The sequence below is a fragment of the Falco naumanni genome, chromosome 10, assembly GCF_017639655.2.
Source record: "Falco naumanni isolate bFalNau1 chromosome 10, bFalNau1.pat, whole genome shotgun sequence".
NCBI lineage: Eukaryota > Metazoa > Chordata > Aves > Falconiformes > Falconidae > Falco > Falco naumanni.
The window spans coordinates 18,942,472-18,967,291 of record NC_054063.1 but is presented as its reverse complement, the minus strand read 5'-3'; the positions used below and the strand labels follow the sequence as shown (position 1 = coordinate 18,967,291).

General features: G+C 63.0%; 5 protein-coding genes across 9 annotated transcripts; 2 read left to right on the top strand and 3 right to left on the bottom strand.

Annotated features, from left to right (window-relative positions):
- The first annotated feature begins 223 nt into the window (after positions 1-223).
- Positions 224-10,858, top strand: CPSF7 (cleavage and polyadenylation specific factor 7). Its single transcript, XM_040609650.1, is given in 10 exon segments — positions 224-394; positions 5,066-5,284; positions 5,885-5,988; positions 6,326-6,471; positions 8,022-8,149; positions 8,151-8,431; positions 8,516-8,634; positions 8,736-8,904; positions 9,028-9,201; positions 9,340-10,858. Coding segments are annotated over 9 exon segments (1,389 nt in total). The 5' UTR covers positions 224-340; the 3' UTR covers positions 9,197-9,201; positions 9,340-10,858.
- Positions 10,859-11,145: 287 nt separating this feature from the next.
- Positions 11,146-12,706, bottom strand: TMEM216 (transmembrane protein 216). Its single transcript, XM_040609710.1, has 6 exons — positions 12,468-12,706; positions 12,167-12,268; positions 11,961-12,053; positions 11,600-11,801; positions 11,422-11,479; positions 11,146-11,307 (listed from the first exon to the last, which is right to left on the bottom strand). The coding sequence occupies exons 1-5, from the start codon at positions 12,478-12,480 to the stop codon at positions 11,464-11,466; spliced, it is 426 nt and encodes a 141-aa protein (XP_040465644.1). The 5' UTR covers positions 12,481-12,706; the 3' UTR covers positions 11,146-11,307; positions 11,422-11,463.
- Positions 12,707-12,805: 99 nt separating this feature from the next.
- Positions 12,806-15,939, bottom strand: TMEM138 (transmembrane protein 138). The gene is made up of 5 exons (XM_040609707.1): positions 15,844-15,939; positions 14,557-14,792; positions 14,308-14,479; positions 13,317-13,392; positions 12,806-13,221 (listed from the first exon to the last, which is right to left on the bottom strand). Exons 2-5 carry the CDS (start codon positions 14,682-14,684, stop codon positions 13,109-13,111), a joined length of 489 nt encoding a protein of 162 aa, XP_040465641.1. The 5' UTR covers positions 14,685-14,792; positions 15,844-15,939; the 3' UTR covers positions 12,806-13,108.
- A 47-nt stretch (positions 15,940-15,986) lies between these two features.
- LOC121095196 (cytochrome b ascorbate-dependent protein 3) lies at positions 15,987-19,651 on the top strand. Of its 2 annotated transcripts, none has more exons than XM_040609683.1 (6): positions 15,987-16,084; positions 17,305-17,510; positions 17,576-17,784; positions 17,864-18,018; positions 18,289-18,445; positions 18,959-19,651. In XM_040609683.1, the coding sequence occupies exons 1-6, from the start codon at positions 16,023-16,025 to the stop codon at positions 18,980-18,982; spliced, it is 813 nt and encodes a 270-aa protein (XP_040465617.1). In that variant the 5' UTR covers positions 15,987-16,022; the 3' UTR covers positions 18,983-19,651. The 2 variants fall into 2 exon arrangements, with proteins under 2 accessions (XP_040465617.1, XP_040465618.1); XM_040609684.1 differs by lacking the exon at positions 15,987-16,084 and adding an exon at positions 16,190-16,651.
- A 573-nt stretch (positions 19,652-20,224) lies between these two features.
- On the bottom strand, positions 20,225-24,809 carry TKFC (triokinase and FMN cyclase). 4 transcript variants are annotated; one of them, XM_040609626.1, is made up of 18 exons: positions 24,742-24,789; positions 24,097-24,179; positions 23,830-24,019; positions 23,651-23,761; positions 23,385-23,566; positions 23,199-23,277; positions 22,915-23,004; positions 22,748-22,782; positions 22,568-22,652; positions 22,404-22,493; positions 22,172-22,288; positions 21,847-21,966; positions 21,600-21,737; positions 21,100-21,206; positions 20,893-20,996; positions 20,786-20,819; positions 20,608-20,697; positions 20,225-20,479 (listed from the first exon to the last, which is right to left on the bottom strand). In XM_040609626.1, the coding sequence occupies exons 2-18, from the start codon at positions 24,100-24,102 to the stop codon at positions 20,327-20,329; spliced, it is 1,731 nt and encodes a 576-aa protein (XP_040465560.1). In that variant the 5' UTR covers positions 24,103-24,179; positions 24,742-24,789; the 3' UTR covers positions 20,225-20,326. The 4 variants fall into 4 exon arrangements, with proteins under 4 accessions (XP_040465560.1, XP_040465561.1, XP_040465562.1 ...); XM_040609627.1 differs by having other exon boundaries at positions 24,097-24,159; XM_040609628.1 differs by lacking the exon at positions 23,830-24,019 and having other exon boundaries at positions 24,097-24,159; positions 24,742-24,809.
- Between the last annotated feature and the right edge of the window lie 11 nt (positions 24,810-24,820).

Sequence of the window (24,820 nt, the reverse complement as noted above, 5' to 3'; positions counted from 1 at the left end):
AAATGGGGTGACGTTGCTCCCCAAGGGTAGCCCCCAGCCGGGGGAGCAGGGGGGGCGAGGTGGGGTTGCCCCCTGGGGTGGGACCCAGGCAGGGGGTGCGGGGCTCTGTGCCCCCATTGTGGGCTGAGACTGTGGGTCCCTCTGGGGGGTTGGCCGGTTCCTGCAGGGAAGTGGGGGGTACAGTCCTAGGAGGGGGGACGGGGACAGAGGGGGCTGGAGGGAGGGCAGCAGAGTGTCTCCGGTGCCTCGCTGACCCTGTTCTCCCCCCGCTGCAGTGCACCTTCCGTCTTCCTGCCTCACCCCGGTCCCAGTCCGGGTTCCTGCTCCCACCTCTGGAAATATGTCCGAGGGAGTAGATCTGATTGATATCTACGCCGACGAGGAGTTCAACCAGGTGAGCCATGCGTCCGGCCGTGGGACTGGGGCTGCCAGTCTCCCCTTCTGGGAGGGAGCACTGTCACTGCCATCGGCCAGCTCGTTAGCGAGGCGCTGCAGCGGTTAGCGTGGACGTGCCCACCGGCTGAGGTAGACACATTAAGCGGAGGTGAGAGGTGCAACTGGTGTGCCCTGGAAAGGGTGGCACAGTGCTGGAGAGTCCCTGTGGGGAACTGAGGGCTGGGGGCGTTCCTAAATCCTGGGGGCTGCTGCCTCGAGCCATGAGCAAAGGGTCTTTCTGCGGGTTTCACTGGAGGTTCAACACAGGGCTGGTCACAAAATGTTTGAGAGTGGGAGGCAAGGTTTGGATCAGGACATTTGCCACGGCAGTGATGAGCAGGGATCGAAGGAGAAAGTTGCAGCCTGGTTGGAGAAGCGAAAAATCCAGACTCTTCCAGTCTGGATTTGGTCACTGTCAGGGAACTGCACAGTGAAGGGACCCGGAGCGCCAAACCCATGCGACCGCTGAGGCTGGGAAGCTCTAGTGGGGATTTGCTGCGGCCGGAGAGATGCCACCTCTTCCACCCTGGGGCTGTGTGGGACTTGCAGGAAGCAGTGACAGAGAAGGGCAGGGTGTAGCTGTTAGAGAAGCAGATTTTAGAGAGTTCAGGCATCTGGGAGAGCAAGTGAACATGGATGTTTGAAGATTAAAAGCTTTTGTGAAAAGCCCATGGAGGAAAGTTGGTCTGTGCTAGAGGGCAAGCTGCATGAACTGGAAGCAAAATCCAAAGAGGAAGGAATCACTGTGAGCTCCTGGAGAGCTGAAGAGGAGCTAAGGGTGACAAAGCCTTTGTTCTGAGGAGGCGGGAGGTTCTCAGGTGAGGAGATGCTGTGGGTTAGACCTTCAGGGAAAAGGGGAAATGGCAGCAATTGCGTTACCTGCCTTGGGGCTGAGGGGACTGCGAGGTGCTTTCCTCGGAAGAAGCAGGAGTTCTCTGCTGAGAGCTGTTGCTCCGGAGAAGGGCAGGGTCCAAGGTGGCTGTGACATTGCCCAAATAACAGGAACCTCAGGAGAAAGGTGAGTTGCAAAGCAAATGTCTGTGCTGCCTGTAGCAGCCGGGCAGTCCTGCCTGGACACCTTCCGACTGGAACGCTGCTTTCTGTGTCCTTCCTGAAAAACTCCCCAATTCCCCACCAGTTAAACTATCTAGTACTGTGCTGGGATGACGTGGAACTGCTCTGGCTTAGGAGTGGGCTCAGTTTGTATGTTTTCATGCAGTTTGCTTCTGGCAGAATTGGGAAATAGATATACCTGGATTTGGGAGCGGAAGGGAGAGCTGGGTTGCTGCAGGAATAAGGGTGGAAGGTGCAAATCAAGAAAATGTGTGGAGGTCGCTGGGCTGGAGGTTTGAAGTGCACAGAATAACGAGGAAATTTCATTTATGGCAATTACTCTGAACGCGCCCAAGGGAAGTAGTGAACGTGGACATGACATCTTTTGTCTGGAGAAGGAGAGCTGTGATGTTGGCAGGTGTGAGCTGGAAAGTCTGTACTGTCTCAGCGGACAACCCATGAGCAAGGAACAGGTGGGAGGACGGAATGGGAGAACTCCGCTGCCGCGTCACAGGCGCTCTGCAGAGACGGGCCAGCGCTGCCTGTCCTGCCTGTGCCTGCAGGTAGGCTTTCCCATGAAGGTTCGGCTCCTGGGAAGCCTGGAGCAGAAAGGTGACAAAAGCAGTGGCCTGAGTTGACGCGGGAATGTCTGCTGGAGAGCTGAGAGGGTCTCTGATGGGTCTGGTCTGGTCTCGGTCAAGACTGGGGGATCTTTGGGATTAAAGAAGTTAAGCAGCGTTGAGAGGAGGATGGAGCAAGCCTGGCTGCACAGTGGGAAACTGCATGGAAAAATTTAGCTGGAAGGTTTGAGGGACAGTACACAAAAGATCTTTGACACGGCCAAGTAGATGGAGGCTTCTTAAAGCTGGAGGTGGTGATCAAGGCTGCCGACTAGCAACCTGTCCACCTTGGGCCGTGTGGCGGTGGAAACAAACCCAGAGTTAATCTGTGCATGGTGCCACGCCTGGGATCAAAGCATGGTGGGAAGGTGCTGTGGCTGCCCCACGGCCCCTGTGGCACACCAGAGGCACCGGCGTGGTTCCAAATCCCACAGCACACGTGGTAATTACCGCCGGTGCCTGGCTTCATCCCTGTGCATGTGGCAAGTTGTCGCGTGTGGGTTCGGAGCGCGTTTGTCGAGTCGGGGTTTGAAGGGCAGCGAAGGTGTTTGCTGGGGGGGGCAGCGGGTGATGCAAAAGCCTCTTGCTACCATGGGCTTCAAGTGATGGTCTGCAGATTTGGTGTGACAGCAGGGGCAGAGACCAGCAGAGTGGACTGTGAGTGCTTAGGCTGTGAGTAGTTCTACACCAGCTTCCCGTCAAGCTGTCAGTTTTTAAAGGAGAGCATTTTTAGACATCCCAGAGGATGTCTAATCACTCCCAAGCTGAAGCATCCACTAAGTAGCATAACTGAGGGCTCCTGAGCAATTTCTCCTCTAGCCCCCCTGTTTTTGTTCTCAACTTTCTGAAACTTTGAGGCAGAAATCCTCCAGCCTTGGGCCATGTCCAAAGGCATTTGGGGGGAGTAGGAGTGTGGGAGGCGGATTAAACAAACAGTTGAGCTGTTTTGAGAATGAGTGCAAAAATACTGCTCCCAGTTGAAATTCTTGTAATCTTTTCATCAGCTCTGCAGCTGAAATAGCCAGATGCAGAAGTTACAACCTGCCTTAGAAATGGACGTTGCTGTCAAGAGTATCTAGGGGAAAACGGTCTGATTTTTATGTATTTCTGTGACCCTTTGAAAGCTGTGTGCTGCGCACCCTTCCTTGCCTCTCCCCTGAGCTCACAAAGGGCTGTGTTTTATATGTGCTGTCCCCTGACCATCACAGTGCAGGGGATTTAATCACCTTGCACTATCTCTAGCAGAAGATGTTGTCCGAACTGCCTTTGAAGTCCTAGAATTAAAAATTTGGGAGCAGAACCACTGGTTTTTGTGCTGCGCAGGACCTGTGTGTTGTTCCCGTGGGACAGATCCTAACATAGTAATTTGTAGCATGAAATGATGATCAGCGCATGCTGAATCCGGGTGAGCAATTAGTTTGAAGATCCGTAGTAAACACAGCACTCACTGTACACTCCAAATTAAATATAGCCCAGAACAGAGTGGGAATTGGAAGGCAGATCTAGGACACTTGAGTTCGCAGCTCAGAAGCTTCCTCGGCGGCTGGTTCACGCCGTGAAAGGCTGCGCCGCCGAGGGGAGGCGGCGTGTGTGCATCTGTGTGTGCAGGCGGCGTGTGTGGCTCCTACCCTGAAGAGGGCTCTGCTGCCCCAAAAATGAGCGAGCTTGCGAGCCCAGCAGGGTTTGACGGTGGAAGTGGAACCCCCAGGCTGGACTTGTGAAACGTGTGCCTGCCAAGGAGCGAGAGGCTCATCTGTCAAGGCCGTTTGGTTTTTCCACCACTGAACTCTTGCCCTCACACGCTTACAAAAGGTGTGCTGCTTCCTGGTAGCCTCCCCGAGCAGCAAGTTGTGTCTTGCCCCGTTGCTCGGGCCAGCTGATACCCTAGTGAGCCAGTCCTCTGCTTGTGCGAGGCGGGTGCTTTAGCTCAGCAGAAGAGCGGACGGAAAAGCAAAAGGCTTGTAGTTGAAGCTGGGAGGAGGAAAATCAAGCCAGCACAGGTCACCAGTCGGGTAAAGCCTCGTGGTTCTGCTTCCTGGAGTATTCCTCCCTTCTCCACCTCCTTATGTGTCAAAAATGCCCCAGCGTTATGCCAAGGATCATGAAGCAGAGCCCATCACCCTGGTTTCTAAGTGCCAGTAATGCTCATTGCTGGGGAAAGGAGGTGTTGATCCTGTTGCTGTGGGGCTTGCATTAGCGTTGGCCGGTCGGAGAGCTGGGCAGCTGGAGTGGGGACGTGCAAGAGGGATTTCCACGTTGCCCAGGAGGAAGAGCAGGTGCTGGCGTGGATTGCACAAGTGAGGGGTGCCCATAAGCCCAGGGCACGGCGTGGCTTTGCCACTAGCAAGGAAGAGCAGTACAGTGCTGAGAGGGGTCTGCTGGGCCAGGGGGGGAGTTGCATTGCGAAAATGAAGCGCTGAAAGAGGGCCACGCTGTCAAAGAGATGGTGGCGTGACACTGGAGGGAGGGGACAGGGCTCGGCATGGGGAGGTGGCTTGTGAGATAACAGGCGCTGGATCTGTTTGCGGTGGCTTGGTTCATGGCAGTGATTTGCTACTTTCTGGCTGCGAACCGACCCAAGACAAGTGATTTGGGCGCGAAACCTTTGGACTCGGCTCGTGCTGTCCCAGAAGAGCTCGTGCGCGCCAGTGCTCGCTGACCTGGGGCGGCTGCTTTTGAACTGAAGGAGGCTTTGTGACCTCCAGCGCTGCTCACCCGCAGCCTCCAGCATGGCAGGGTGGCACTGTGGGATGACTTTTAAGCATCGCCTGTGGTGGTTGGGATTTGGCTCCTGCTGGACGGTCATTGCTGGGGGGTGTTGGAGGACTCCGGCAGAATGGGGTGGTCCTGCAGAGCTCCGTTTTGGCTCCTAAGAGCCCGCAGGTCTCTTTCTGAGCTGTGGTTTCACCCGCGGGGTCTCCCCCCTACGGAGGAGCTCACGCTGTCTCCTCTCGCAGGACTCTGAGTTCAGTAATGCTGATCAGATGGACCTCTACGACGACGTGTTAGCAGCCAGCTCGCAGCCCCCCGAAAGCCGCACCAGCAGCTCGGAGGCGCCCCCGGAGATCCGACAGGAGCCACCCCCCAAGCCCAACAGCAAATCTCCCGCCATCCTGTACACCTACAGCGGGCTGCGCAATAAGAGAGCTGCCGTCTATGTGGGCAGCTTCTCCTGGGTGAGTGTGATCGCTCCTTGGCTGTGCTTGCCTGTGGGAGGGGGGTCTCCAGACCACCGGTGTGGGCGGTTTGGGTCTCCTGCATGTGGAGGTCCTCCAGAGAAACCGCCGAGGGGCTGCAGGGCTCTTTGGGGGTGCTGTTCCTCCTCAATCCACGCTGACCCAGTGTACCAAGCCAGGTTGTGAGCTGGGCTTGACCTTGTCATCCTCGGGGGAAAAGGAGTTTGTAGACCTGAGGGGCTTCATGTCCAGTCTGGGGCAAATGACCAGCACCTGTGGTGCCTGCCTCACGGCGACTGCTGCTCCCACCTGGCTCTGCCATCCTGGGGGCTGCGCAGGCGAGTCCCCTTCGCCTGTTGATGGATATGGGATCGGTTCTGAGAAGGGTCTGTCTTGTCCAAAGAACAGAGGCACCTCTGTTAGCCATGCACTGGGCCTGATTCAGACTCGAGGTTGATTTTAAACTCCCTGTAGGGGCTCTGAGGGTGTCTGTACTCCAGCGCTGTGTCCCAGCCCCCTGAGTCTGGGTTAAGCTGGGGGGCACCAGGCCCTGCAATGGGTTGTGTGAGCTGACACCGGCCTCTCCCCTCTTCCCCTCAGTGGACGACTGACCAGCAGCTGATCCAGACCATCCGCTCGGTTGGTGTCTACGATGTAGTGGAGCTGAAATTCGCAGAGAACAGAGCCAACGGCCAGTCAAAAGGGTGAGAGCCGAGGGGGTTGCGGGAGAGTGGGGGAGCCAGGCCCTTGTGGCCACATCCTCTGTGTTGTGGGGAGTGAGGGAGCAGCCAGTGCTTTTCCTGGCTGGCACAGGTGATGTGCCTGGAGCTGGGATGGATAGTAAACCAGAGACTCCCAAACAGCACGGGGCAGGGAGGAGGCGGCATGTAACACCAGGCTGGGTTTGGCTGCCAGGGAAGGCAGCGGGAGGTGGTGCCGGGGTGCTTTCTGCCAGGGTTTGGCCAGGGGTCCCTACCCCCTGCTAGGGGGTGAATTCCTGGGGGCTGGTTCTTGCTGGCTGACCTCTGGGCTCTGCCACAGGTACGCAGAGGTGGTGGTTGCCTCTGAGAACTCGGTTCATAAACTCCTGGAGCTTCTGCCTGGCAAAATCCTCAATGGGGACAAGGTGGAGGTGAGGCTGGCAACCCGGCAGAACCTGTCACAGTTCGAGGCGCAGGCTCGCAAACGTGAGTGAGGCGAAGGCACGCCGTGGGTCGGGGGGGGCTCCACGCTGCGCGGCAGCTCCCACGGGTCCCGCAGGTCCCCAGCAGAGCTGTCAGGCTGAACCCACCGAGACCTTGGGGTGGGGGGGACACTGCCAGGAGTCTCTGGGGGTTGTTTCCTGTTGCTGCTGAGTCTGATTAGATCCTGACCCGAGTCTTTGTGATCCCCTTTTAGGTGCTCACACACTGCGAAGATCCCTCGTAGCCTCCTCCTCCTCCTCTCCAAACTGAATGGGCTTAAGCTCTTCAGCCTATCAACATAGCTAAGACCCTCCATATCTATTAGTAGCTCTTCTCTGGATCTGCTCCAGAATTTGTCCATCCCTGCGGAGGTAAGGTGCCCAACACTGGACGCAGTATTCCAGCTGGGGCCTGGCCGTGGGCTTTCTACAATGGCAATAGGTGGTCCTCGCCTCACTCCGCAGCGATGTGACGCCCCAGCCCCATGCCGGGGGGCTCTGTGGAGCCGCAGGGACTGTCTTGGCAGGAGCGTGTATGAGGAGGTCTTGGCCAGCTGTGGTCATTGTAGATCCCATGGCCCGTTTCATGCAAGGAAAGCCCTTCTCCTGAAGCACCCTGGCTGAGTTGCAGTGGGGTAGCTGTCACCTTCACACCCTTCCTTCAGCTCCAGTGCCCGTGGTGATCTGTTGCTTGGCAGCGCCATGCGCTGTTCGACCATGTCCCGACCTGCCCTTGCATTTTGGTGGAGCAGGGCATGTTCCCTTCTCTCACCCTTTGCCCCCGGGCACAGGGAGGCTGAGTTTCGGCTTGCTGCCGGCGCAGCTTCGCTCACATGAACCCTTGGCAGCCAGCTCGGCAGCGCCGGTGCCCAAAAATTGCTCCATTTGGTGCCATCAGAGCAGCAGGGCCTGGTGGGGAGCTGTGTCTCCCCTGAGAGGCTCAGGCAGAGGCAGTGCCCTCCATCGTTCCTCTTGTCTCATCCTCTAAGCCTCTTTGGACACAGCGAGGGTTCCTGTCCTCTTTGAGGGCCGATGGGCACCGAGTTTTCCTTCCTCCAGCAGCTCCATTGCTGTTGGCACTTGGGTTCTGTCCCCTCGTGTTCCTCCACGCTCAGGCCTTTCTGAACCCCTGTGAGGATCACAGGCTCTCCGGGTCATTTAACATCTTCAGGGACTCAGGACCCAGCGACCTCTCTGCTGGGGACCTCTTGCCATTTCTTGTGGCTTTTCGCTTCTGTCCCTGTAACCTGCTTGCTCAGCGGCTTCTGCAGAGCCCCACTGACCGAGAGCAGCATCCTGGGGGCACCGTGCGGGCAGCCAGGGTCTTGCTGGAGAGTTGGTACCTTCTCTGAGACACCTGGAAGCGGAGGCTACATTTGGCTGGCTGGATCTTTCTCTGGGCACCTTGAGCTCTCCCGAGGCCAGATCTCACGGGGCTGCGGGAGAGGATGGTCCTTGCGCTGGTTGCCACGGGTGGGGAGGAAGAGGAGGAGGTCTCCGAGACCTGCAGGCCCTCCGGCCACGGCTCATGGCTCTTTCCTGTGCCGCTTGCAGGTGTGCCGCCGAGGGCCCACTCCCGAGACTCCGTGGACTCAGTGGACGGCCGTGCCACGCCGACAGAGAATGCCTTGCCGCCTGCCCGTGTGGAGAAACCCCCCTCTGTCCTGCCTTTCTTCAACCGCCCCCCCCGCTGCCCTGCCCCTCATGGGGCTCCCCCCGCCGCCAATGCCACCCCCACCACCCCTCTCCTCCGGCTTTGGCGTCCCCCCACCCCCACCTGGCATCCACTACCAGCATCTCATGCCCCCGCCGCCTCGACTGCCCCCCCACCTGGCTGTGCCACCCCCGGGAGCTGTCCCCCCTGCCCTGCACCTCAACCCCGCCTTCTTCCCCCCACCCAACGCAGCCCTGGGTCCTCCACCAGACACCTACGGCAAGGCAGTGGCCCCCTACAACCACAGCAGGTGAGACAGGGCGGAGGGGAGCTGCATGCCTCTCGATCAAATTGGGGGGGGCTATGCTGACCCCCACGTGTGCCTCCTGTGCAGCCGGGAGCTCGGCCCGCCGCCTCCCCCTGTGAGCGAAGTGGAGTTTGAGGAGATCATGAACAGGAACCGGGCGATCTCCAGCAGCGCCATCTCCAAGGCAGTGTCTGGCGCCAGCGCAGGTAACAGTGATTTTATTCCTGCGCTCCCCTCCTGCTGTGTCCCCCCCCACCCCATCCCACGGCAGGTCCACATCCCTCAGCCCTGCTCCGTTCCCCCCCAGGTGACTACAGCGACGCCATCGAGACCCTCCTCACGGCCATCGCTGTCATCAAGCAGTCCCGCGTCGCCAACGATGAGCGGTGCCGCGTCCTCCTCTCGTCCCTCAAAGACTGTCTGCACGGCATTGAAGCCAAGTCCTACAGCACAGGCGCCAGCAGCAGCTCCTCCAGGTACCAGCGGTGCCGGGGTGGCTTCGTTTGTACCCCCCCGTGGGGCTTTGCTCGCTGTCTCTGACCCCACCCCAGCGAGATCCTTCCCTGGGGTGACCAAAAGCTTTTTCTTCTTTTCCCCAGGAAAAGACACCGATCTCGGGAGCGCTCTCCCAGCCGGTCCCGTGAAAGCAGCCGGCGACACCGGGACCTGCTCCACAGTGAGGATCGGCACGAGGACTATTTCCAGGAGAGGAACCGGGAGCATGAGCGGCATCGGGACAGGGACAGAGAGAGGGACCGGCACCACTGAGACAGGTGAGCTGGTGCCGAGGCGCTGACACATGTACCGTGCCATTGCTGTGGGGTCTTGGGGGTCCCCTCCCAGGGTGAGGGCTGAGGCGGCGGGAAGGGGGCTCGGCGCTGCTCTGACTGCTCCTCTGTCTCTCCCTGCAGGAAGTTTGGCAGTAAGTGGTTTTTAATGGACTCGTATCTCCTCACCTCGACCAGGACTACGTGACCGAGGCCGCTCTACCCCCACCCCTGGGCCCCTTCCCCGCCACCCCCAGCTCTCCGGGTGCCCAAGGAAAGCCGTGCCGTGCCCCGGCGGGACTCCCACCGACACCTCGTGGCCTTGGGGCCTGAGCCCTTGCCCGCACTCAACGCTGCCGCTGCTTCCCGGGGAGAGGCGGGGAGCCGGGGAACGCCTGGGCCGCCCTGCTCCGCTCTGTGGACACCCGGACCCAAAGAGAAATGGTGCTTTTTTTCCATGGAGAGAGGTTTGTGAGCCCTTTCAGGGGGTGGCTGGAGGGGACGGACCCCTTGGCTTGGAGGCACACGGCTCCCGACCCCCTGCCTGGGTTCGCTGGAAGCGGTGCAGGGTCTTCTGCCACATACCATCCTCTGGCCTTGTCTGGAGACGCTCCTGTCCCCATCATCCCAGCAGTCCCAGCTCGGGACACGGTGCCACGCTCCTTTCTCTGCCCCTGCTGGAGAGGAAGCACAGCCTATCCCCTCTGTGGGCCTGCTGTCCCTGCTCGCCCTCTCCACTCTGCCCAGGAGCAGCGTGCCGGGGCGCGGGGGCTGGGGCTGAGCTGGAGGTCGCCCGGCGTTCCCCTCCGGCTTGCCTGGCGGCATGCCACCTCTGCGCTCACTCGTCTCCCACACGTGCGGCAGGGCCCTGCGCAGAGCCAGGCTCTCCTGCAGCACCTTCCTTGTTTTAGAGGAAGTGGAAGAGGCAGGGCAGGCTGCAACGCCCCCGGCCAGCTGCCCTCGGGGACCACCTGTCCCCCACAGGTGCTTGGGGTGCTGTCCCTTCCCCAGCTGTCGTCCCCGCCCCAGCCGCCCTTTCCTGACAGGCAATGCGGCAGTTCCACACACAGTGGCAGCTCAGTTGTGTCACGCAGGCCAGGCCAGGGGTGGTGGGCAGGGGACTATCTGTGCAGAGCAGTGGGCAGCTGCGCAGGAGCCCCCCCCCAGCCCTGTGTCTCTCCAGGCTGTGAGGCCCAGTGTGGGTCCCTTTGGCAGGAGAGAGAGAGCCCATGAGGGTCGGGGCGAGCTGAGGAGACGTGGGGTGATTTCCAGGGTGGGTGTCAGCCCCAGGGGCTGCCAGCCAGGCAGTGTCACCCTCTGAACTGTTGCTGGACAGGAGAAACCTGGCTCCGGAGGTCTTTTAGGTTGAAATGACCCACAAACAAACACAAAAAGAAAGAAAAAAAAAATATCTTGTAAAGTACCATGAGGTGCCGGCTTAGCGGGTGACTGCTGGGGGAAGCGCTCGGTGGGAGAGTTCTGTTTTTTTACTTAACGACACAAATTTTTAGTTTCTTTCAAAATAGTGGGGAAAAGTGCAGAGCAAACCCCTATTAACCACCCAGCGAGGCGCTGCCCCTCCTGCTCGCAGTGACTAGATTTGTTTGTCTTTCTGATAGGTTGAAAATTGTGTAATAAACTTGATGACGTTGTCAATCTTTTATATGGCGCTGTAGGGCTCTTTGTCGTGTTTCCTCCCTATGATGGTCTTTTAGGTGATGAGTGGGGTGGGAGTGTTTTAGGGTGGCTGTGTGGGAGGGAAGAGCAGTATGTGGGGCCTGTTAGTGCCTCTGTGCCTGCTGTCCATGGCCCTCATTGTTTTCTGAGGCTTCTAGGGGGCTCCTGCACCCCTCAGGCAGCGCTGTGGGGCAGTGGTGTGGTGCTGGAAGCTCCTGACCGCTTTACGCCCAGCCCACTGCCCCAGAGGAAGCCACATGCCCAGGCACCAGGTAAAAATAAATATTTATTGGAAAATAGTGAATTATTCTGAGAAGGCAGTAGAAAAAAAAAATAATTCTCCGTACCTCGAACTGACCTGCGCTTCACAAGCCCTGGGGGCCGCATCCTGGGTGGCAGCAGGTTGGGTACTGCCTGGCAGGTCGCTTGCATGTGCTGTGGGCGAAGCGGAGAGCAGGCAGGGTGGGGATCCCTGCCCGTGGGCACCAGCGCGGGGCCAGCCTGGGAGGTGGAGCTGGCAGCCGGCCGGCTGCCCGCTGCCTCGCATACCTGTGCTGCTCTATGCCTAGTCCTTTGATGCGGCACGAGGCCTCAGTACGAATCCACACTGCGAAGAAGGAAAGAAGGGGATGTGTTGGCACCAAACCAGCCTAGCAGCTCGTGTGCCAGCTCCTGCGGTGCCCCGGTGTCACCCAGCTCCCCGCATGGTGTGGCCCAGCCACAGTACCTGGAGAAGGAGACCAGCGCCAAGATGCCCAGCAGCAGCTCTATGGCATAGAAGAGCAGGAGGGTGGCGTTGAGGATGGCTTCCAGGCGCAGGGCGTAGGTCTGCAGCAGCAGGTAATAGGTTGCCATCACAGCTGCTGGGATGGTCAGGGCCAGGCTGATGGAGAGCGGCACCTTCCGCTGGCATAGGTTGCCTTTGGACCCTGCAGGGTGTGCGGTTAGAAGTGGAGTGCCCCCCCTCAGGACTCTGCAGTGGGGGGACACGGTAAACTGCACCCCCAGCTGTGCCCCAGCAAGCTCCTGCGGGGGCTCTGCAGCCCCGTGTCACCCTGGGGGGACACCCCGTTGTCCCCAGGACTTACCGAAGAAGATGCGAGTGGCCTCAGTGCCGAGGTAGAGGAAGAGCAGCACAACGTCCAGCACCAGGTTGGTGAAGGGGTACGGCAGCAGCAGCACTGCGGGCACAGCCACCGCTGCCCTCAGGGCCCGCACCCACAGCACGCCCCGGGCCTCAGGGCGGGGAGCTGCTGCCCTGGGGGGCCGGAGAGGGCGGGGTGGGGGGGCTCACCCTTGTACACGAAGACGAAGGCCTCCAGCAGGAAGTAAGTCGCGCTGTACCACCCGTTGAGGAAAAGCAGGACCTGCAGCGGTGCCGAGGAGCGCTGGCGGCCTGCGGGCGCAAGGCGGCCATGGGCTGGGAGGGCCCGGCCCGGCCCCCGCCCCGCTGCACCCCCTTCCCGGCCCCGCTGCGCCTTGGCTGGCTCGGCGGCACCCCCGAGCCCGCCCCGCGGCCCCCTCCCCCGCGCCTCGCTGTCCCCCGGGCCCGGACCGCGGCCTCCCGGGCCGGCCTGCCGCCGCCCTGCACTCACTCCTGGGCGCCATCTTCCATCTCCATGGGAACCGCCGCCGCCGCCCTCACTTCCGGGAGCGCTCGGCGGGAAGGCGTCTAACCGCTCCCTCCGCCCTCTCTATGGCTTTGGAGGACCGGGCCGCGTTGCCCGGGTTCGAGCCTCGCACCCGGCTGCCCGCCGGCTCTGCCTACGCCCCCTCCGAGCCTCCCCTGGGCCCAGCGGTCCACGCTGCGGGGTGGGAACAGCCCTGTTCTGGGGCTGCAAGCCCAGCGCTGAGCTGCGGTAAGGTTGTCGGGATGGCAGGCACCGGCACGGGGAGGAAGGGAAGCAGCCGGGGCACATGGACACCAGGCAGCTACTGGAAAACGTCTCCGATTTATTTCTTTACCGTTTACAAAAATGCTCGAGTCCCAATGGGGGCTGTGGCGCCAGGACAGACCTTCCTGCTGCACAGCTGGGATGCGCCGCCAGCCTCCTGCCGACCCCCGGCACCCACAGGAGCCGTGGCAGCGCTGGCAGAATGGTTGGATCCCGGGAGGAAGGTGGCAGAGCTGGAGCCAGAGCCATCCCCAGGGGGGCCGAGAGGTGCAGGGAGACAGCGGGGGCTGCCAGGGAGCTGAGGGAGAGCTGGCGGGTCGCCCAGAGCCCGAGGGGAGCCATCAGCCGTGGAACTGTGCAAACTCCTTGCGCAGCCAGAGTGAGTCCTGGTAGAAGAGGGGATCGCCCAGGTGCACCGCTGTCCTCTTGTAGAAGTAACAGTAGAGCACGGCCGCTGCGGAAGGGAGGGGGATAAGGGTCACCTTCACCCCCACAGGCCCCTGAAAGGGGCAGGAACCCTCATGGGACCCTGCGACCACCAGCCCTTACCCAGCCGCTGGAAAACAAAAAGGGTCTGCAGGCCTTCGGTCCACACGAAGCGGCTGGAGTCCCGCCACCGCAGGTTCTGAGGCAGACAGACGGACAGGAACCAGGGATAACCCCTGCATTAGTTTGGGAGCAGCCCCCCACACCTCTGGCTCCCTCAGCCTGGTGTGCTGCTGGCCCTGAAGCTGTGCACAGGCCAGGGGCAACACTGCCGGCCTGGGGGGGCAGCCCCCCACCCCAAAGGTTAAGCAGCTCAGGGGATTTAGCCAGCAAGTCAGGACCTATTCTAGCTTCAGACTTCAGATCCCTGCAAATCCCTGTCAATCCCCTGCCCGGGCAGCGTGGGCAGCACCGGCATGGATGCCACCTTGGGCACCCTGACACAGCGCAGCTCCCTGCCCAGCTCTAAGCGATTCCCTTGCCCTAAGGCAGCAGGGTGGGGACGGATCCTCACTCAGAGGCTGGAGCAGGGGGACGAGAGCCCAATGGAGAGGGGTGCCCAGGGGCGGGCAGGGTGTAGGGGCTGCTCCTGCAGCGGCTGGGGCAGGGGACAGGAGGGAGTTCAGCTGGGGGAGGAGAAAGGGAAGATGCTGCCTCGACAGAGCCCTTGGTGCTGCCTGATGCCAGCAGGGAAGAAGCTGTCCCCCGTCTCTGAGTGTTGGGGATTAATCCCAGGTAAACCAGGAGCTGCTGTCACAGACTTCAGCAAGGATTACCCCACTGTGGGCTTCTGTGCCAGCACAGAGCTGCAGCTGCTGGGCTTTCCACAAGGAAAGAGGATTTTCCAGCAAGTCATGGCTCTTGGGGAAGGGGCCGGGATAGGGCAGCTCCCTTCCAGGCCAACTCATCAAGGGGGTCACATAGGGAATCACAGGGGGACACCAAACTGTCCCTGCGGTGGCAGATCATGGCCTTCCTCTTGTGGGAGAGGGACTGCTGCCTGTGCTGCCTGCCCTCAGAAGAAGCCAGCAGCCCCAAGCCTGCCCCAGCCTACCATAACCCAGATGTGGAAGGAGATGCTAAGCGCCAGGTAGGCTGCAGACAGCAGAATGGTCCCCTTGAACTTGTGGAAGAGGAGGTTGACCAGCCCGGCCTGGAAGATGAAGGTGTTGAAGAACATGAGGAAGATGATGATGACGTTGAAGAGAATAGCAATGTCCTGGATGCTGCACCAAGAGAGACATGGTGAGACCCCAGCCCTCCTGCCCCACCACGCTACCCCCTGTGCCCGCCTGGCACTCACATGAAGAGAACAAGCTGGACAGCAGGGGCCGTGCGGAGCAGCTCTGAGAAGGAGTTGACAAAGAGGTCATAGAAAAGCAGGAGGAACTGCAGGAACAGCACCAGGCTGTAGTTGCTGGTCTGGAGCATCTTCCTTGCCTGGGCGTTGGAGCCCTCAGCCCTGGCATCCCCAGTGGCCGAGCCAGCTCATGGTCTGGAGTTGAGGGGCTCAGTGTCGCCTCTCCCTGTGGCCAGGACCTGGAGGAGGAGGAGCAGAGGTTTCATTTGGCAGGGTAAGATGCACCACCCTGCACCTCACAAACCTCTGCCAGGAAACCTAAAGCAGGGTCAAACCAACAGCAGCTTCTGCCAGTTTCTAGCATGCCATGCAGAGCTGTGCTCTGCCCCAGGTCTGTAGGCTTTCACAGACAAGCTGTCTCCCCTCTCTTCTCACCGCACAGTGGGCTCAGGTTTGGTCTCACTCTCCCACCCTCCAGCCTCACAACCAGCCCAACCTCAGGGAACAGATGTGAAGAAACACACGGACGAGGGAGACGTGAGAGTCCCAGGGAGCAGTGTCCGGGCAGGTTATTCACACCTCTCCTACTGGACAAACCCTAAAGCTGCCGACGGCTCTGTGGGCAGTGCTGAGCAGGCCATGCTATGGGGGCAGGTTTGGGCACGCTGTGTCCCAGCATCACCCTCCCTGGCCCCACCCCAGGACCGCGCACCCCACTTGGGGCAGCTGCTCAGGCAGGAGATGAGGACACAGTGAGGGAGCGAGGCTAGCTGGGGACAAGCGAGGAGGCAGAGCCCTCCTGCCTGCTTCTGCCCGGGGACAGCAGCACAGCAGTGCCGGAGAAAGGAGGTAAGGTGGTGCTTGGAGGGACGAGGGGTCCAGGACAACGGGGGGTGCCCCATGTCCTGGCAAGAGAGTGCTGCGCTGAGGCCTTCCTTCCCTGGAAAGGAGCCACAGGGTGGGACGTGGCAGGGAAAGGGGGCAGCTCCCCGCACCCCCAGGTCCCATGCCACCCCCCGTCCTTCACACAGCCGCCACGCAGGTGTCCTCTCCCTGCGCGGCCCCCGGGTCCCCTCTGGTCTCCCCACACATCCCCAGGCCTCCCCTTCCCCCCCGGCCCCAGTCCCTAGGGAGGCCGAAGCGCCCCGAGCAGCCGCCCCGGTGGGCCGCCGTGTCCCCCGGCGCGCTTCGCCGGTGCACAGGCAATCCGGGGTTGCCGGTGGTCCCCGCCGTGTAACACGCCCCCCCCCCCCCCCCGCCTCCGCAGCCCGGGAGCGGCCGAGCGCTGACCTGCGGCCGCCATCTTCCGTCTCCACGGCAACAGCGCAGCCACCGAGGCGGGAACGGAAGCGCGCGGCTGGAGGAGCTATACAAGCGCCGCTCTGGCCGCTGCACTTGTTGGTTGCGGGGCCGGGAGGATTGGGCGCGAGCCACCACCGAGGCGAGCGGCCAGAGCGGCGCCGTCCAACATGGAGGCGCCCGGCGAGGCCGAGGGGGCGGCAAGGCCCGACGGGCGGCGGGCGGGGCTGAGGTACGGCCCCGGGACCAGGCCAGGCCCCGCGTCCTCGGGGCTGGGGGAGCCGTGGGGCCCGGTGTTCTGGGCAGCCTTGGGGCCGGGCCCCACGTCACCAAGCCCGGGGCAGCCGTAGGACCCTAGCTGTGGGGCAGCCGTGGGGCCAGGCCCCGCGTCCCCAGGCTTTGGGGGAGCTGTGGGGCCAGGCCTCACACCTCCAGGCTTTGGGGGAGCCGTGAGGGCCCAGGCCCGGGGGAGCGGTGGGCTCAGCACCGTGCCGAGCATTGCAAGAGTGGGTGGCAGAGCTCGTGATTGCCACGCTGCTCCAGGGCCGCGTCCCACCCACCTCCTGCCTCATAGTCCCATGGGGCAGCAGATCGCAGATCTCGGGGGACAGGGCTGTCCCCCGCCCCAGGAGGAGACGTAAATATCTATTTCTGGAGGCAAATGCAAATCACCAGGCAAATGGACGAAGCTCCTGCCAGTCACCTGCTTGAGCCCTGTGGGCTGAGGGCAGCACTGGGGGCAGGGCCCTGCTGGTCCTGCTGCTCAGCCCAGGCAGGGTTGTGGGGCTGTTGCCCACGGGTGTGTGTCGTCCCCCCCTGCTCAGACCCCCGTAGAGCAGGGTGAGAGCTGGTGCAGAGCAGGCAGGAGGCAGCAGGGTGCTGGGGCTCCCAAGATCCAGGTCAGGGCGGTACAGGAGTGCCTCCTTGCACTAGTGCAAGCCAGGGTGGGGCACAGGGTGCTGAGGGGGGGTTGAGAGGGAGTGCTCATGCTGGTGGGGAGGTGGAAGGGGACATGGGGTACAGGTTGGAGGGTGCTGCGGATGGAGAGAGTGTAAATACATGTGAGGGGGAAGGAGGGAGGGGATCACATCAGTGGGTTCCTGGGGATGATGCAGGGAGCGTTGTGGGTGCTAGGGGTGGGGGTGCAAGGTTACAGGAGACACCTGGACTCCCTGTAAAGCACTTGTTGCTGTCCCCTGGGCACCGTGGTGGGGTGCTGCCAGGGACCTGGCTCTGCAGGGGCCAGCTTTGCCTTGCATATCCCCAGCTGGTCATCTCCAGCCCTGGCATCCTGCCCTGGCTATGCAGCAGCTGGGTCAGAGCTGTCCCTCCTCGGGGTGCTTGGTTCCCTTTTCAGCCTGGCTCCTCCCTGGGGGTGTCTGCACAAAGTTGAGAGCCAGCGCAGGCAGAAAACCTCGGTGGAGGCTGAGCAGACATCTCGCTTTTCCCCAGGTGCCACCACCACGTCACGGAGATGCTGGATCTACCCTTCCTGCCCTTCTGCGTCCTCCTGGGTGGCCTGGGCTTTGTGTGTGTGGCCTTCGTGAGCGCCTGGTGCCAGCACTGGCGTGGTGGCTTCGCCTTGGATGGCAGCGCCCAGATGTTCAACTGGCACCCAGTGCTGATGGTGACAGGCATGGTGGTGCTGTACAGTGCAGGTAAGTGGGGCATGTGGCGCAACGTGGTGCCAGCACGGCTCTTCTCTGACCCTCTCACCCAACAGCGGCCCTGGTGTACCGCCTGCCCGCTACCTGGAGGGGCCCCAAGCTCCCCTGGAAGGTGCTGCACGGCTCCCTGGCCCTGGCAGCCTTCACTCTGGCCGTGCTGGGGCTGGTGGCTGTTTTTCGCTTCCACAACAGCCATGGCACACCCAACATGTACTCGCTGCACAGCTGGCTGGGGCTGGCCACCATCCTGCTCTTCTCCTGCCAGGTGGGTGCTGCCCTGCTCCCCAGCACCCTGCCCCCACCCCCGGCACCGTGCCCTTCACCCTCACCTCCCCTTCCCACAGTGGCTGGCTGGCTTCAGCGCCTTCCTGCTGCCCTGGGCTCCTGCCTGGCTCCGTGCCTTCTACAAACCTGTGCACATCTTCTTTGGCTCCACCATCCTCATGCTGTCGGTGGCCTCATGTGTGTCGGGCATCAACGAGAAGCTCTTCTTCAGCCTGTGAGCATTGCAGTGTGTGTGGGGGGAGCCCTTGCTGGGAGGGTGGCTCCAGGAGGAGTGTGGTTTGGGCTGTTCATTGTTTTTCGGTGCTAGAAGTGTCATCGAGTGAAACAGAGCATGGGGTGGCAAAGGGAAGTGAGTGAGCAATTCCTGCCTCAGGTGTGTGGTTAACCTGCACAGCTCCCCGCTGCAGGGTGGGTGCAGGGTTGCATGATCTTAGGGGGAAGGCTGGGCACATGCAGGAAAGCTCTCGGCCATTCTTCTCCCAAGGAAGAACGGGACGACTGACTACAAGCACCTGCCTGCCGAGGCTGTCTTTGCCAACATGCTGGGGCTCCTGATCATCCTCTTTGGGGTGCTGGTGCTGGGGGCTTTGGCCAGGCCAAGCTGGAAGCGTCCCGACGCCGACTCTCCAGACTCTTGCCAGGTACCAGCTGTGCTGTGGGGGAATGCCAGGCTGCAGGGTGGCTTTGGGAGTCTAGCCGGGGGACCTGCCTCCCACCATACAGAATCACAGCAGGGTGGGGGCTGGAAGGGACCCCTGGGGGTCACCCAGCCCACCTCCCTGCTGAAGCAGCTCCCCTAGAGCAGGCTGCACAGAGCCGCGTCCAGGCGGGTTCCAACGTCTCCGGAGAAGGAGACCCCTCGGCCTCTCTGGGCAGCCTGGCCCAGGGCTCTGCCACCCCCGAGGCAGAGAAGTTCCTCCTCACATGCAGATGGAAGTTGCCGTGTTGCCGTTGGTGCCCGTTGCCCCTTGGCCCGTCACTGGGCACCGCTGAAAAGAGCCTGGCCCCGTCCTGCTGGCACTCGCCCTTACGATATTTGTAGCTGTTGATCAGAGCCCCTCGGTCTTCTCTCCCTGGGCTAACCCCCCGGCCCTGGGTGGGAAGGGACAGGCAGCGGGACGCAGACACCGGACTCACCTGTGCTCTCCCCACAGCCGCTGCTCACCGCCGAGCGCTGACACTGCTGCAGCAGCCGAGGTCTCTCCCTGCCCTCCCAGGGCCACCAGCCCTGAACACTCCGACCCCATCACATCCCTGCCTGCTTTGCCGGCCCTGCTTTTGGCCTGTCGCCGTGCCCTCGTCCCGCTGCCTGTGCCTGATGCTTATCTGCCCGTGGGAGGAACAGGCTCAGCTCCCTTACGGCAGAGGGATTGCTGTGGTGAGGACATCTCTTTGCCTCCGCTGTGGCCTGGCATTGGCCTCCTGCCTGCCGTAGGATGAGGGCAGCTGCAGCGTGACGCTCCTGCCTGCCTCCTCGTGCCAGCTCCTGCTGGGTCCAGCTGGCCTCTCACGCCTGAACCTCGGTCCGTGCCACACTGGCTGCCCTCCCCGTGCCACGCACTGCCATCCTCAACACGATGGCTGGAGCTGCCAGAGCCTCATCAGGTCAGAAGCCATTGGAGGAGTGTCCGTGTGCACGGCCGTGCTGCCACCCCCCACCCTGGGACCATCTCCTGTGCGGGGAGCCTGGCTTGGGGTGGCAGGGGTGGAGGAGACCCTCGCACCGTGCCTTGCCCTTCACTGGGCTGCCTGTGCCTCTCCCTCCACCCCATGGGTGTGGGTGGCAGGACCAGCCGCGCAGCCCCCTGGGGCCCTCGTGGACATGTAATAAACCACTGGCTTCTGCAGTGCTCCTGCACCTGCGTCTGTGGGGACGAGGGGGGGCCCCAGGAGCCAGGGTGGGAGAGACGGGTGCTGGGGGAGAAGGTGCTGGCCAAGCCAAGCTGCACTGCTTGGAGGCTGTCCCCCCTCTGAGGGCCTGGCTTGTCCTCGCTGGCTCCTACAGACTCTCCCCTCTGCTGCTGGGAGGCAGAGCTCGTCTAGCAGTATGGGGTCACGCCAGCTGGTCCCCCTGCTCACCCCCGGCCCCTGCCCCAGCCTGGGGCCACCCTGTTCCACTGAGCAGGCTGTGCCCCGGCCCCTGGTGGTGCCTTTCCTAGAGCCTCCTCCAGGCCCCGTGCCTGGGGCCATGTGAGCCCTGCGGTTTCCCCTCTTGACACCCGATGGGGAGGGCTCATGGCCAGCCCAGAAGCTTCCTTCCTCCCCAGCAGTCATGCTCACACTGGAGCACAGGGCCAGCTGGATCTCTGCTCCTCTCCCTCTTCACGTGGGGACATGTCCTGGCAGAACTGGGTTCATCCCCACCAGCCCCAATCCCCACCAGCCCATCCCTCTCATAACAATGGATGCTCTAGGCCAGCTTAGAGGGACCACAAAGGTTTATTGGGGGTACACACGGCGTGCTGCCAAGTCCCCCATCACTGCTGGAGCCACACTGGGGGTGGCCAAGGGCCAGCTGCCCCTTAGCTCCGCAGCCCCTCCAGCACGGCCCGCAGCACAGCTGCCACCGCCACCGCACCTGGGTCAGGCTGCAGCAGCTGGGCCGAGCTGATGTAGCTGGCTCTGCCCGCCCCGGCCTCCATGTGCCTGGTGGCCTCTGCCGCGGCCTCCGCGCTCTGCCGGGGAAAAGCGGGCTGTGCTCAGGATGCGGCCGGGGCAGCCGGCACCCCGCAGGCCAGCCCAGCGTGGTGACTCCCACCCTGCTCTTGTGCCAATGCGGCTTTGGGCTGCCCCTGCCCCGTACCTGCACGGCAGTGGCCAGCACCGGCAGCAGGTCAACACCAGGGCTGCGCAGGGCGTGCAGAGCCTGTGCCGCAGCGCAGAGCGGGTCCAGCTGGGAGAGATGGGGAAGGGGGCTGAGCCCAGAGCTGCTGACAGCCCCCATGGCTCTACCCCGCTTCCCCTGGGACACCAGCACTCACCATCGTCCTGTCCCCTGGTGCGGCTCCTCCGTACCTGTGCAGGATGCAGAGGGGTTGGCAGGATTCTGCAGAGGGATCAGGGGTCCCAGGGGTCCCATGGCACTCACCGTTGCATGGCTTCAATACCGGCATCCACAGCATCAGCCCAGGCTGGGAGATCACTGCGGTTGAGCAGGGGCTGGGCGGCCGCTGTCAGGAACAGCCCGTAGAGCTGCCGGGACACCAGCCCCGTTACTGCTTGCAGCAGGGACACAACCAGGGTCCCACGGTGTCACAAGCCAAACCCACAGCCCTTCCCCTTAGCCTGCGCTCACCACACCAGAGGAGCCACCCATCTTCTCCAGCAGCAGGTCAGCCAGGGCGGAAAGGAGCTGGGCTGGGGCTGCCGGCGGCGGCCCCGCACGCACCCACTCCTGGATGGCTGTAGGGAACGAGGCAGGAACGGGCTAGAACGCTTCCCTCAGCTCCACGTGGGTGACCCACTGGGCCCGGGGGACCTCTGTCTCACCCTGGGGGCAGCTGGGGACTCCCGATTGCTCCAGGGGAACCTGGGGATCCCTGCCCCTCTTGCGGACAAGCAGGGACACCCCCTGCGATGCCATGGGGCAGCTGCCACTGGATGCAGAGACATTTTGGGGATGCAGGTGTGGAGGCCCTATCCCATAGGAGGGGGCAACTCGGAGGCTCCCCAGCTCAGGGGTCCCCACTCCCCGAGAAGGAATGTCCTGGGGAAGACTCTACTCCTGGGAGGTGACAGCTGGGGTGAGTCCCCAGCCGACAGCACCCCAGGACCCCTCAGGGTGCCAGCACCCACCTTGGGCAGCTCGAGCATGCGTGTGGCCACAGTCCCCATCACCTGCTTCCCGGTCCAGCTCGTTGAGCTTGTCCTGCATGTCCAGCAGGGTGCTGCACACCAGCTCCAGCACCAGCTGTGCCTGAGCTGCGCCAGGCCCTGCGGGGAGGAGACGTCACCCCTGCCCATCCCTGGGGGAGACGGGGAAACCGAGGCACGGGGCGGTGCCAGCTCCTGAGGGACTCTAGCTCTCCAGGGCTGCTGGTACCTGTGCTGGTCTCATGCTGTGCGGTCCCTGGTCCCTCAATCGGCGCTGGCACCTCCTGTCTCTGGCTCATTGCAGGTGCCGCGGCCAGGTTGGGCCAAGCCATGGCAGTGGTCTCGGCATCTAGAGTAGGAGGTGAGAGCTGAGCGCTGGCTCAGCAGGACTCCGCTGGATCCTCACCAGCGTGTCCAGCAGCACCACCTGTGCCAGCAGCCAGCACTGGGGCACCTCGGGACACCCCACCAACCTTGTGTCCTGGCTGCCTCGTCACCCAGCGAGTGCTTGGGGACCCCCGTCCCATGCTGCATCCCTGCCAGCAGGCACTCACCAATCAGCCCCACCAGCTCCTCATCCACCAGCATGAGCGTGAGGGAGACCCCAGCCATCTCCAGCGCCGTCATGAAGGAGCCCACCAGGGCCCGGGCAATGTGGATACCTCGGCTCTCTACGGGCACAGGGGCGAGGGTCTGTGAGCCTGGGGGGTGTCGCAGGAAGGGTCCCCGGAAGCAAAAGTGTCACAGCCAGGGCATGGTGCCCCAAAGACACACACACACACTCACCCAGGCAGCGCACAGCCGCGCCGGCCACGATGCCCAGCTCCAGGCAGGACAGCCCGCCCAGGTTGTTCACCACCAGCACCACGGAGGCTCCTGCAGGGCAGGGGTTAGAATGAGACCCCTGCCCGGGTGGTCTGGGGGCTATGCGGAGGGCCAGGGGGGCTCACCAGGTCTCAGAGGCAAGTGGGAGGCATTGGAGGGGTCCGTCATGTGCACCAGCATCGTCTCCACTGCCTCATCCGCCGGCAGCACCTGTGGGACACAGGGTGAGCCATGAGGGCAAGGCTGGGGAGGGGGGCGGGGGGCGGGGAGCAGGAGGCAGCAGGACATGGCAGGGTCTCGCTCACCTTCATCCTGCGCACACCCGCTTCACCATGGATCCCTGTAGAGATGGGGTGGCATCACCCTGTGCTGCAGGCACCTCCTGCACTGGGTGATGCCTGCCCCATGGCTAACCAGGGGTACTCGTCCCCTGCTGGGGGGCAGGGGGGGAGATTGGGGGACAGCTCCTCACCCAGGCCCAGCTCCATCTCATCCTCAGCCAGCCGGAAGGTGGGCTTGGACCCCGGGATGCTGCAAGGGGACAGGCTGAGACCCAGGGTACCTGCGTGGGGAGGGAAACGGGGTTAAGCCTGAGGGGACTGGGGACTGATGGGGGGGGCTCTGCTTTGCCGTGGGGCTGCAAACTGCCAGGAGGGTGGGGGATATGGGGCTGGGGGACAAGGCACAGTATCCCCCCAGGAATCACTGGCCCCCATGGGGGTCCCCACAGGGCAGCAGGGGGTCCCACAGGCATACCCATGGCTTTAGCAGCCGCTGACACCTTCTCAACGATCTCATTCAAGCTTGCCCCCGCCTCGGCCAGGGCCCCCGCCACCTGTGAAGGGCAGCAGCAGGTGAGGGACCCCCAAGCCCCATCCCCCAAAATCCTACACCCCCACAGGGACGCAGCGGGGCCCTGGGTGCCAGCGGCACCCTGCAGACCTTGTGTATGAGGACGGTGCCGCACAGCCCGCGGCGCCCAGCTTTCTTCAGGGTGGCAAAGGCGCTGTCATCCCCCACCACCACCATTTGCACGTTGGCCCCCTCTGCCCGCGCCCGCTCCAGCGCCAGCCCGAAGTTGAGCCGGTCCCCGGTGTAGTTCTTCACGATCAGGAGGGTCCCAGCTACGGGGGGGACACAGTGTGGTGGGCATAAAGCTGTGGCAGGGGGGTAAAGCCCCCAACCCATGCCCTGCTGTGTCACCCTACCTGCGCCAGCCTGTGTCACCACCCGGATGGCTGCCAGGATGCTGCCCACGGCCGGGGAGGTGAAGACAGCTCCGGCCACCACGCCGGTCAGCATGCCCTTCCCGATGTACCCTGCGGAGCGGGATGGGGTGCTCGGAGCTGTGCCGGGGGCAGCCGGCTCATGGCGGCGGGGGGCTCACCTGCATGGGCGGGCTCATGGCCAGAGCCCCCCCCGGAGAGCAGGGCCACCCGGCCCTGGATGGCCACCAGATCCGCACGTAGGACCACCCGGTGTCCCTGCAGGAGCCGCAGGCCAGGGTTGCAGGCCACCAGCCCTGCCAGCGCGTCATCGGCACAGCTCGCCACCGAGTTCACCAGCTTCTTGGGCACCTGGTGGCACAGAAGGGTGGCAGGGGGGGGCACCCCATGGTGGGGGGAGCAGGGGGCTCCTCGCCGCCCTGTCTTACCTCCATGCAGGTGACGCGGTGGGACAGCGGAGGATCCCACGGCTTCAGCTCCGAGCCCGAGCGCTGGCGGGAGGCAGTGGGGGCTGAGGGGGGGCAAAGTCCACCACCGGTGGGGACAGACCCCCTCCCACCCGGGGGAACCAGAGGGATGGTCTGGCCTGGCACAGGGGCAGCAGGGGGGGGATGGGGCTGGTGGGCTCAGTGTCATCCCCAAATGGCGACCCCCTCCTGGGGTGTTGGGGGGGGTGGTGTAGGGTGGGACAAGCCCCCCAGCAAGGACCTCCTCAAGGGGGTGGGGGGTCACACCTCTAGCAGTTATCCCCTCCCAGGCTGGGGGACAGGGTGGGAGCATCCCCCTGAGCAGGGACTCCCTCCTGGGGCAGGGGGGAAGGGGGAGGGGGACTGTCCCTGGAGCAGAGGGGGGCAAAGGCGGGCGCACCCCCCCAGCAGGGACACCCTTTTGAGGCGGGCGGGGGGGGGGGGGTAGGGGGGGCGCACCCCCCCAGCAGGGACCCCATCTCAGTATGGGACCCCTTCTCCACAGCAGGGACCCTTTCTCGGGGCGTGGGGGGCCACAAGGGGGCGCACCCCCCTGTAAAGATCCCCCCCGCAAGCAGGGACCCGCCGAAACATCCCCTTCCCCACCTGCCCTCTCGTCTGCTCCCCCGGGTCCTCCCAGTGGCCTAGAGCGGCCCCGCGCGGCCTCTTCCGCTGACGTCATGGC

Excerpts from the sequence above, each read along its gene's own strand:
- TMEM216 (XM_040609710.1), bottom strand. Across the intron at positions 12,054-12,166 it reads CTTCGTCTTCGTGTACAAGG|TGCTGCTGCTGCCGTACCCC; the intron begins GTGAGCCCCCCC and ends CTGTGCCCGCAG. Across the intron at positions 11,802-11,960 it reads GGCCACTCGCATCTTCTTCG|GGTCCAAAGGCAACCTATGC; the intron begins GTAAGTCCTGGG and ends CACACCCTGCAG.
- TMEM138 (XM_040609707.1), bottom strand. The coding sequence starts at position 14,684 with ATGCTCCAGACCAGCAACTACAGCCTGGTGCTGTTCCTGCAGTTCCTC. Across the intron at positions 14,480-14,556 it reads GTCCAGCTTGTTCTCTTCAT|CATCCAGGACATTGCTATTC; the intron begins GTGAGTGCCAGG and ends CTCTTGGTGCAG. Across the intron at positions 13,393-14,307 it reads CCTTCCACATCTGGGTTATG|AACCTGCGGTGGCGGGACTC; the intron begins GTAGGCTGGGGC and ends TGTCTGCCTCAG.
- LOC121095196 (XM_040609683.1), top strand. The coding sequence starts at position 16,023 with ATGGAGGCGCCCGGCGAGGCCGAGGGGGCGGCAAGGCCCGACGGGCGG. Across the intron at positions 17,511-17,575 it reads GGTGGTGCTGTACAGTGCAG|CGGCCCTGGTGTACCGCCTG; the intron begins GTAAGTGGGGCA and ends CTCACCCAACAG. Across the intron at positions 18,019-18,288 it reads GAGAAGCTCTTCTTCAGCCT|GAAGAACGGGACGACTGACT; the intron begins GTGAGCATTGCA and ends TCTTCTCCCAAG.
- TKFC (XM_040609626.1), bottom strand. Across the intron at positions 22,494-22,567 it reads CCACTTGCCTCTGAGACCTG|GAGCCTCCGTGGTGCTGGTG; the intron begins GTGAGCCCCCCT and ends CCTGCCCTGCAG. Across the intron at positions 20,820-20,892 it reads GGTATTGAAGCCATGCAACG|GTACGGAGGAGCCGCACCAG; the intron begins GTGAGTGCCATG and ends CATCCTGCACAG.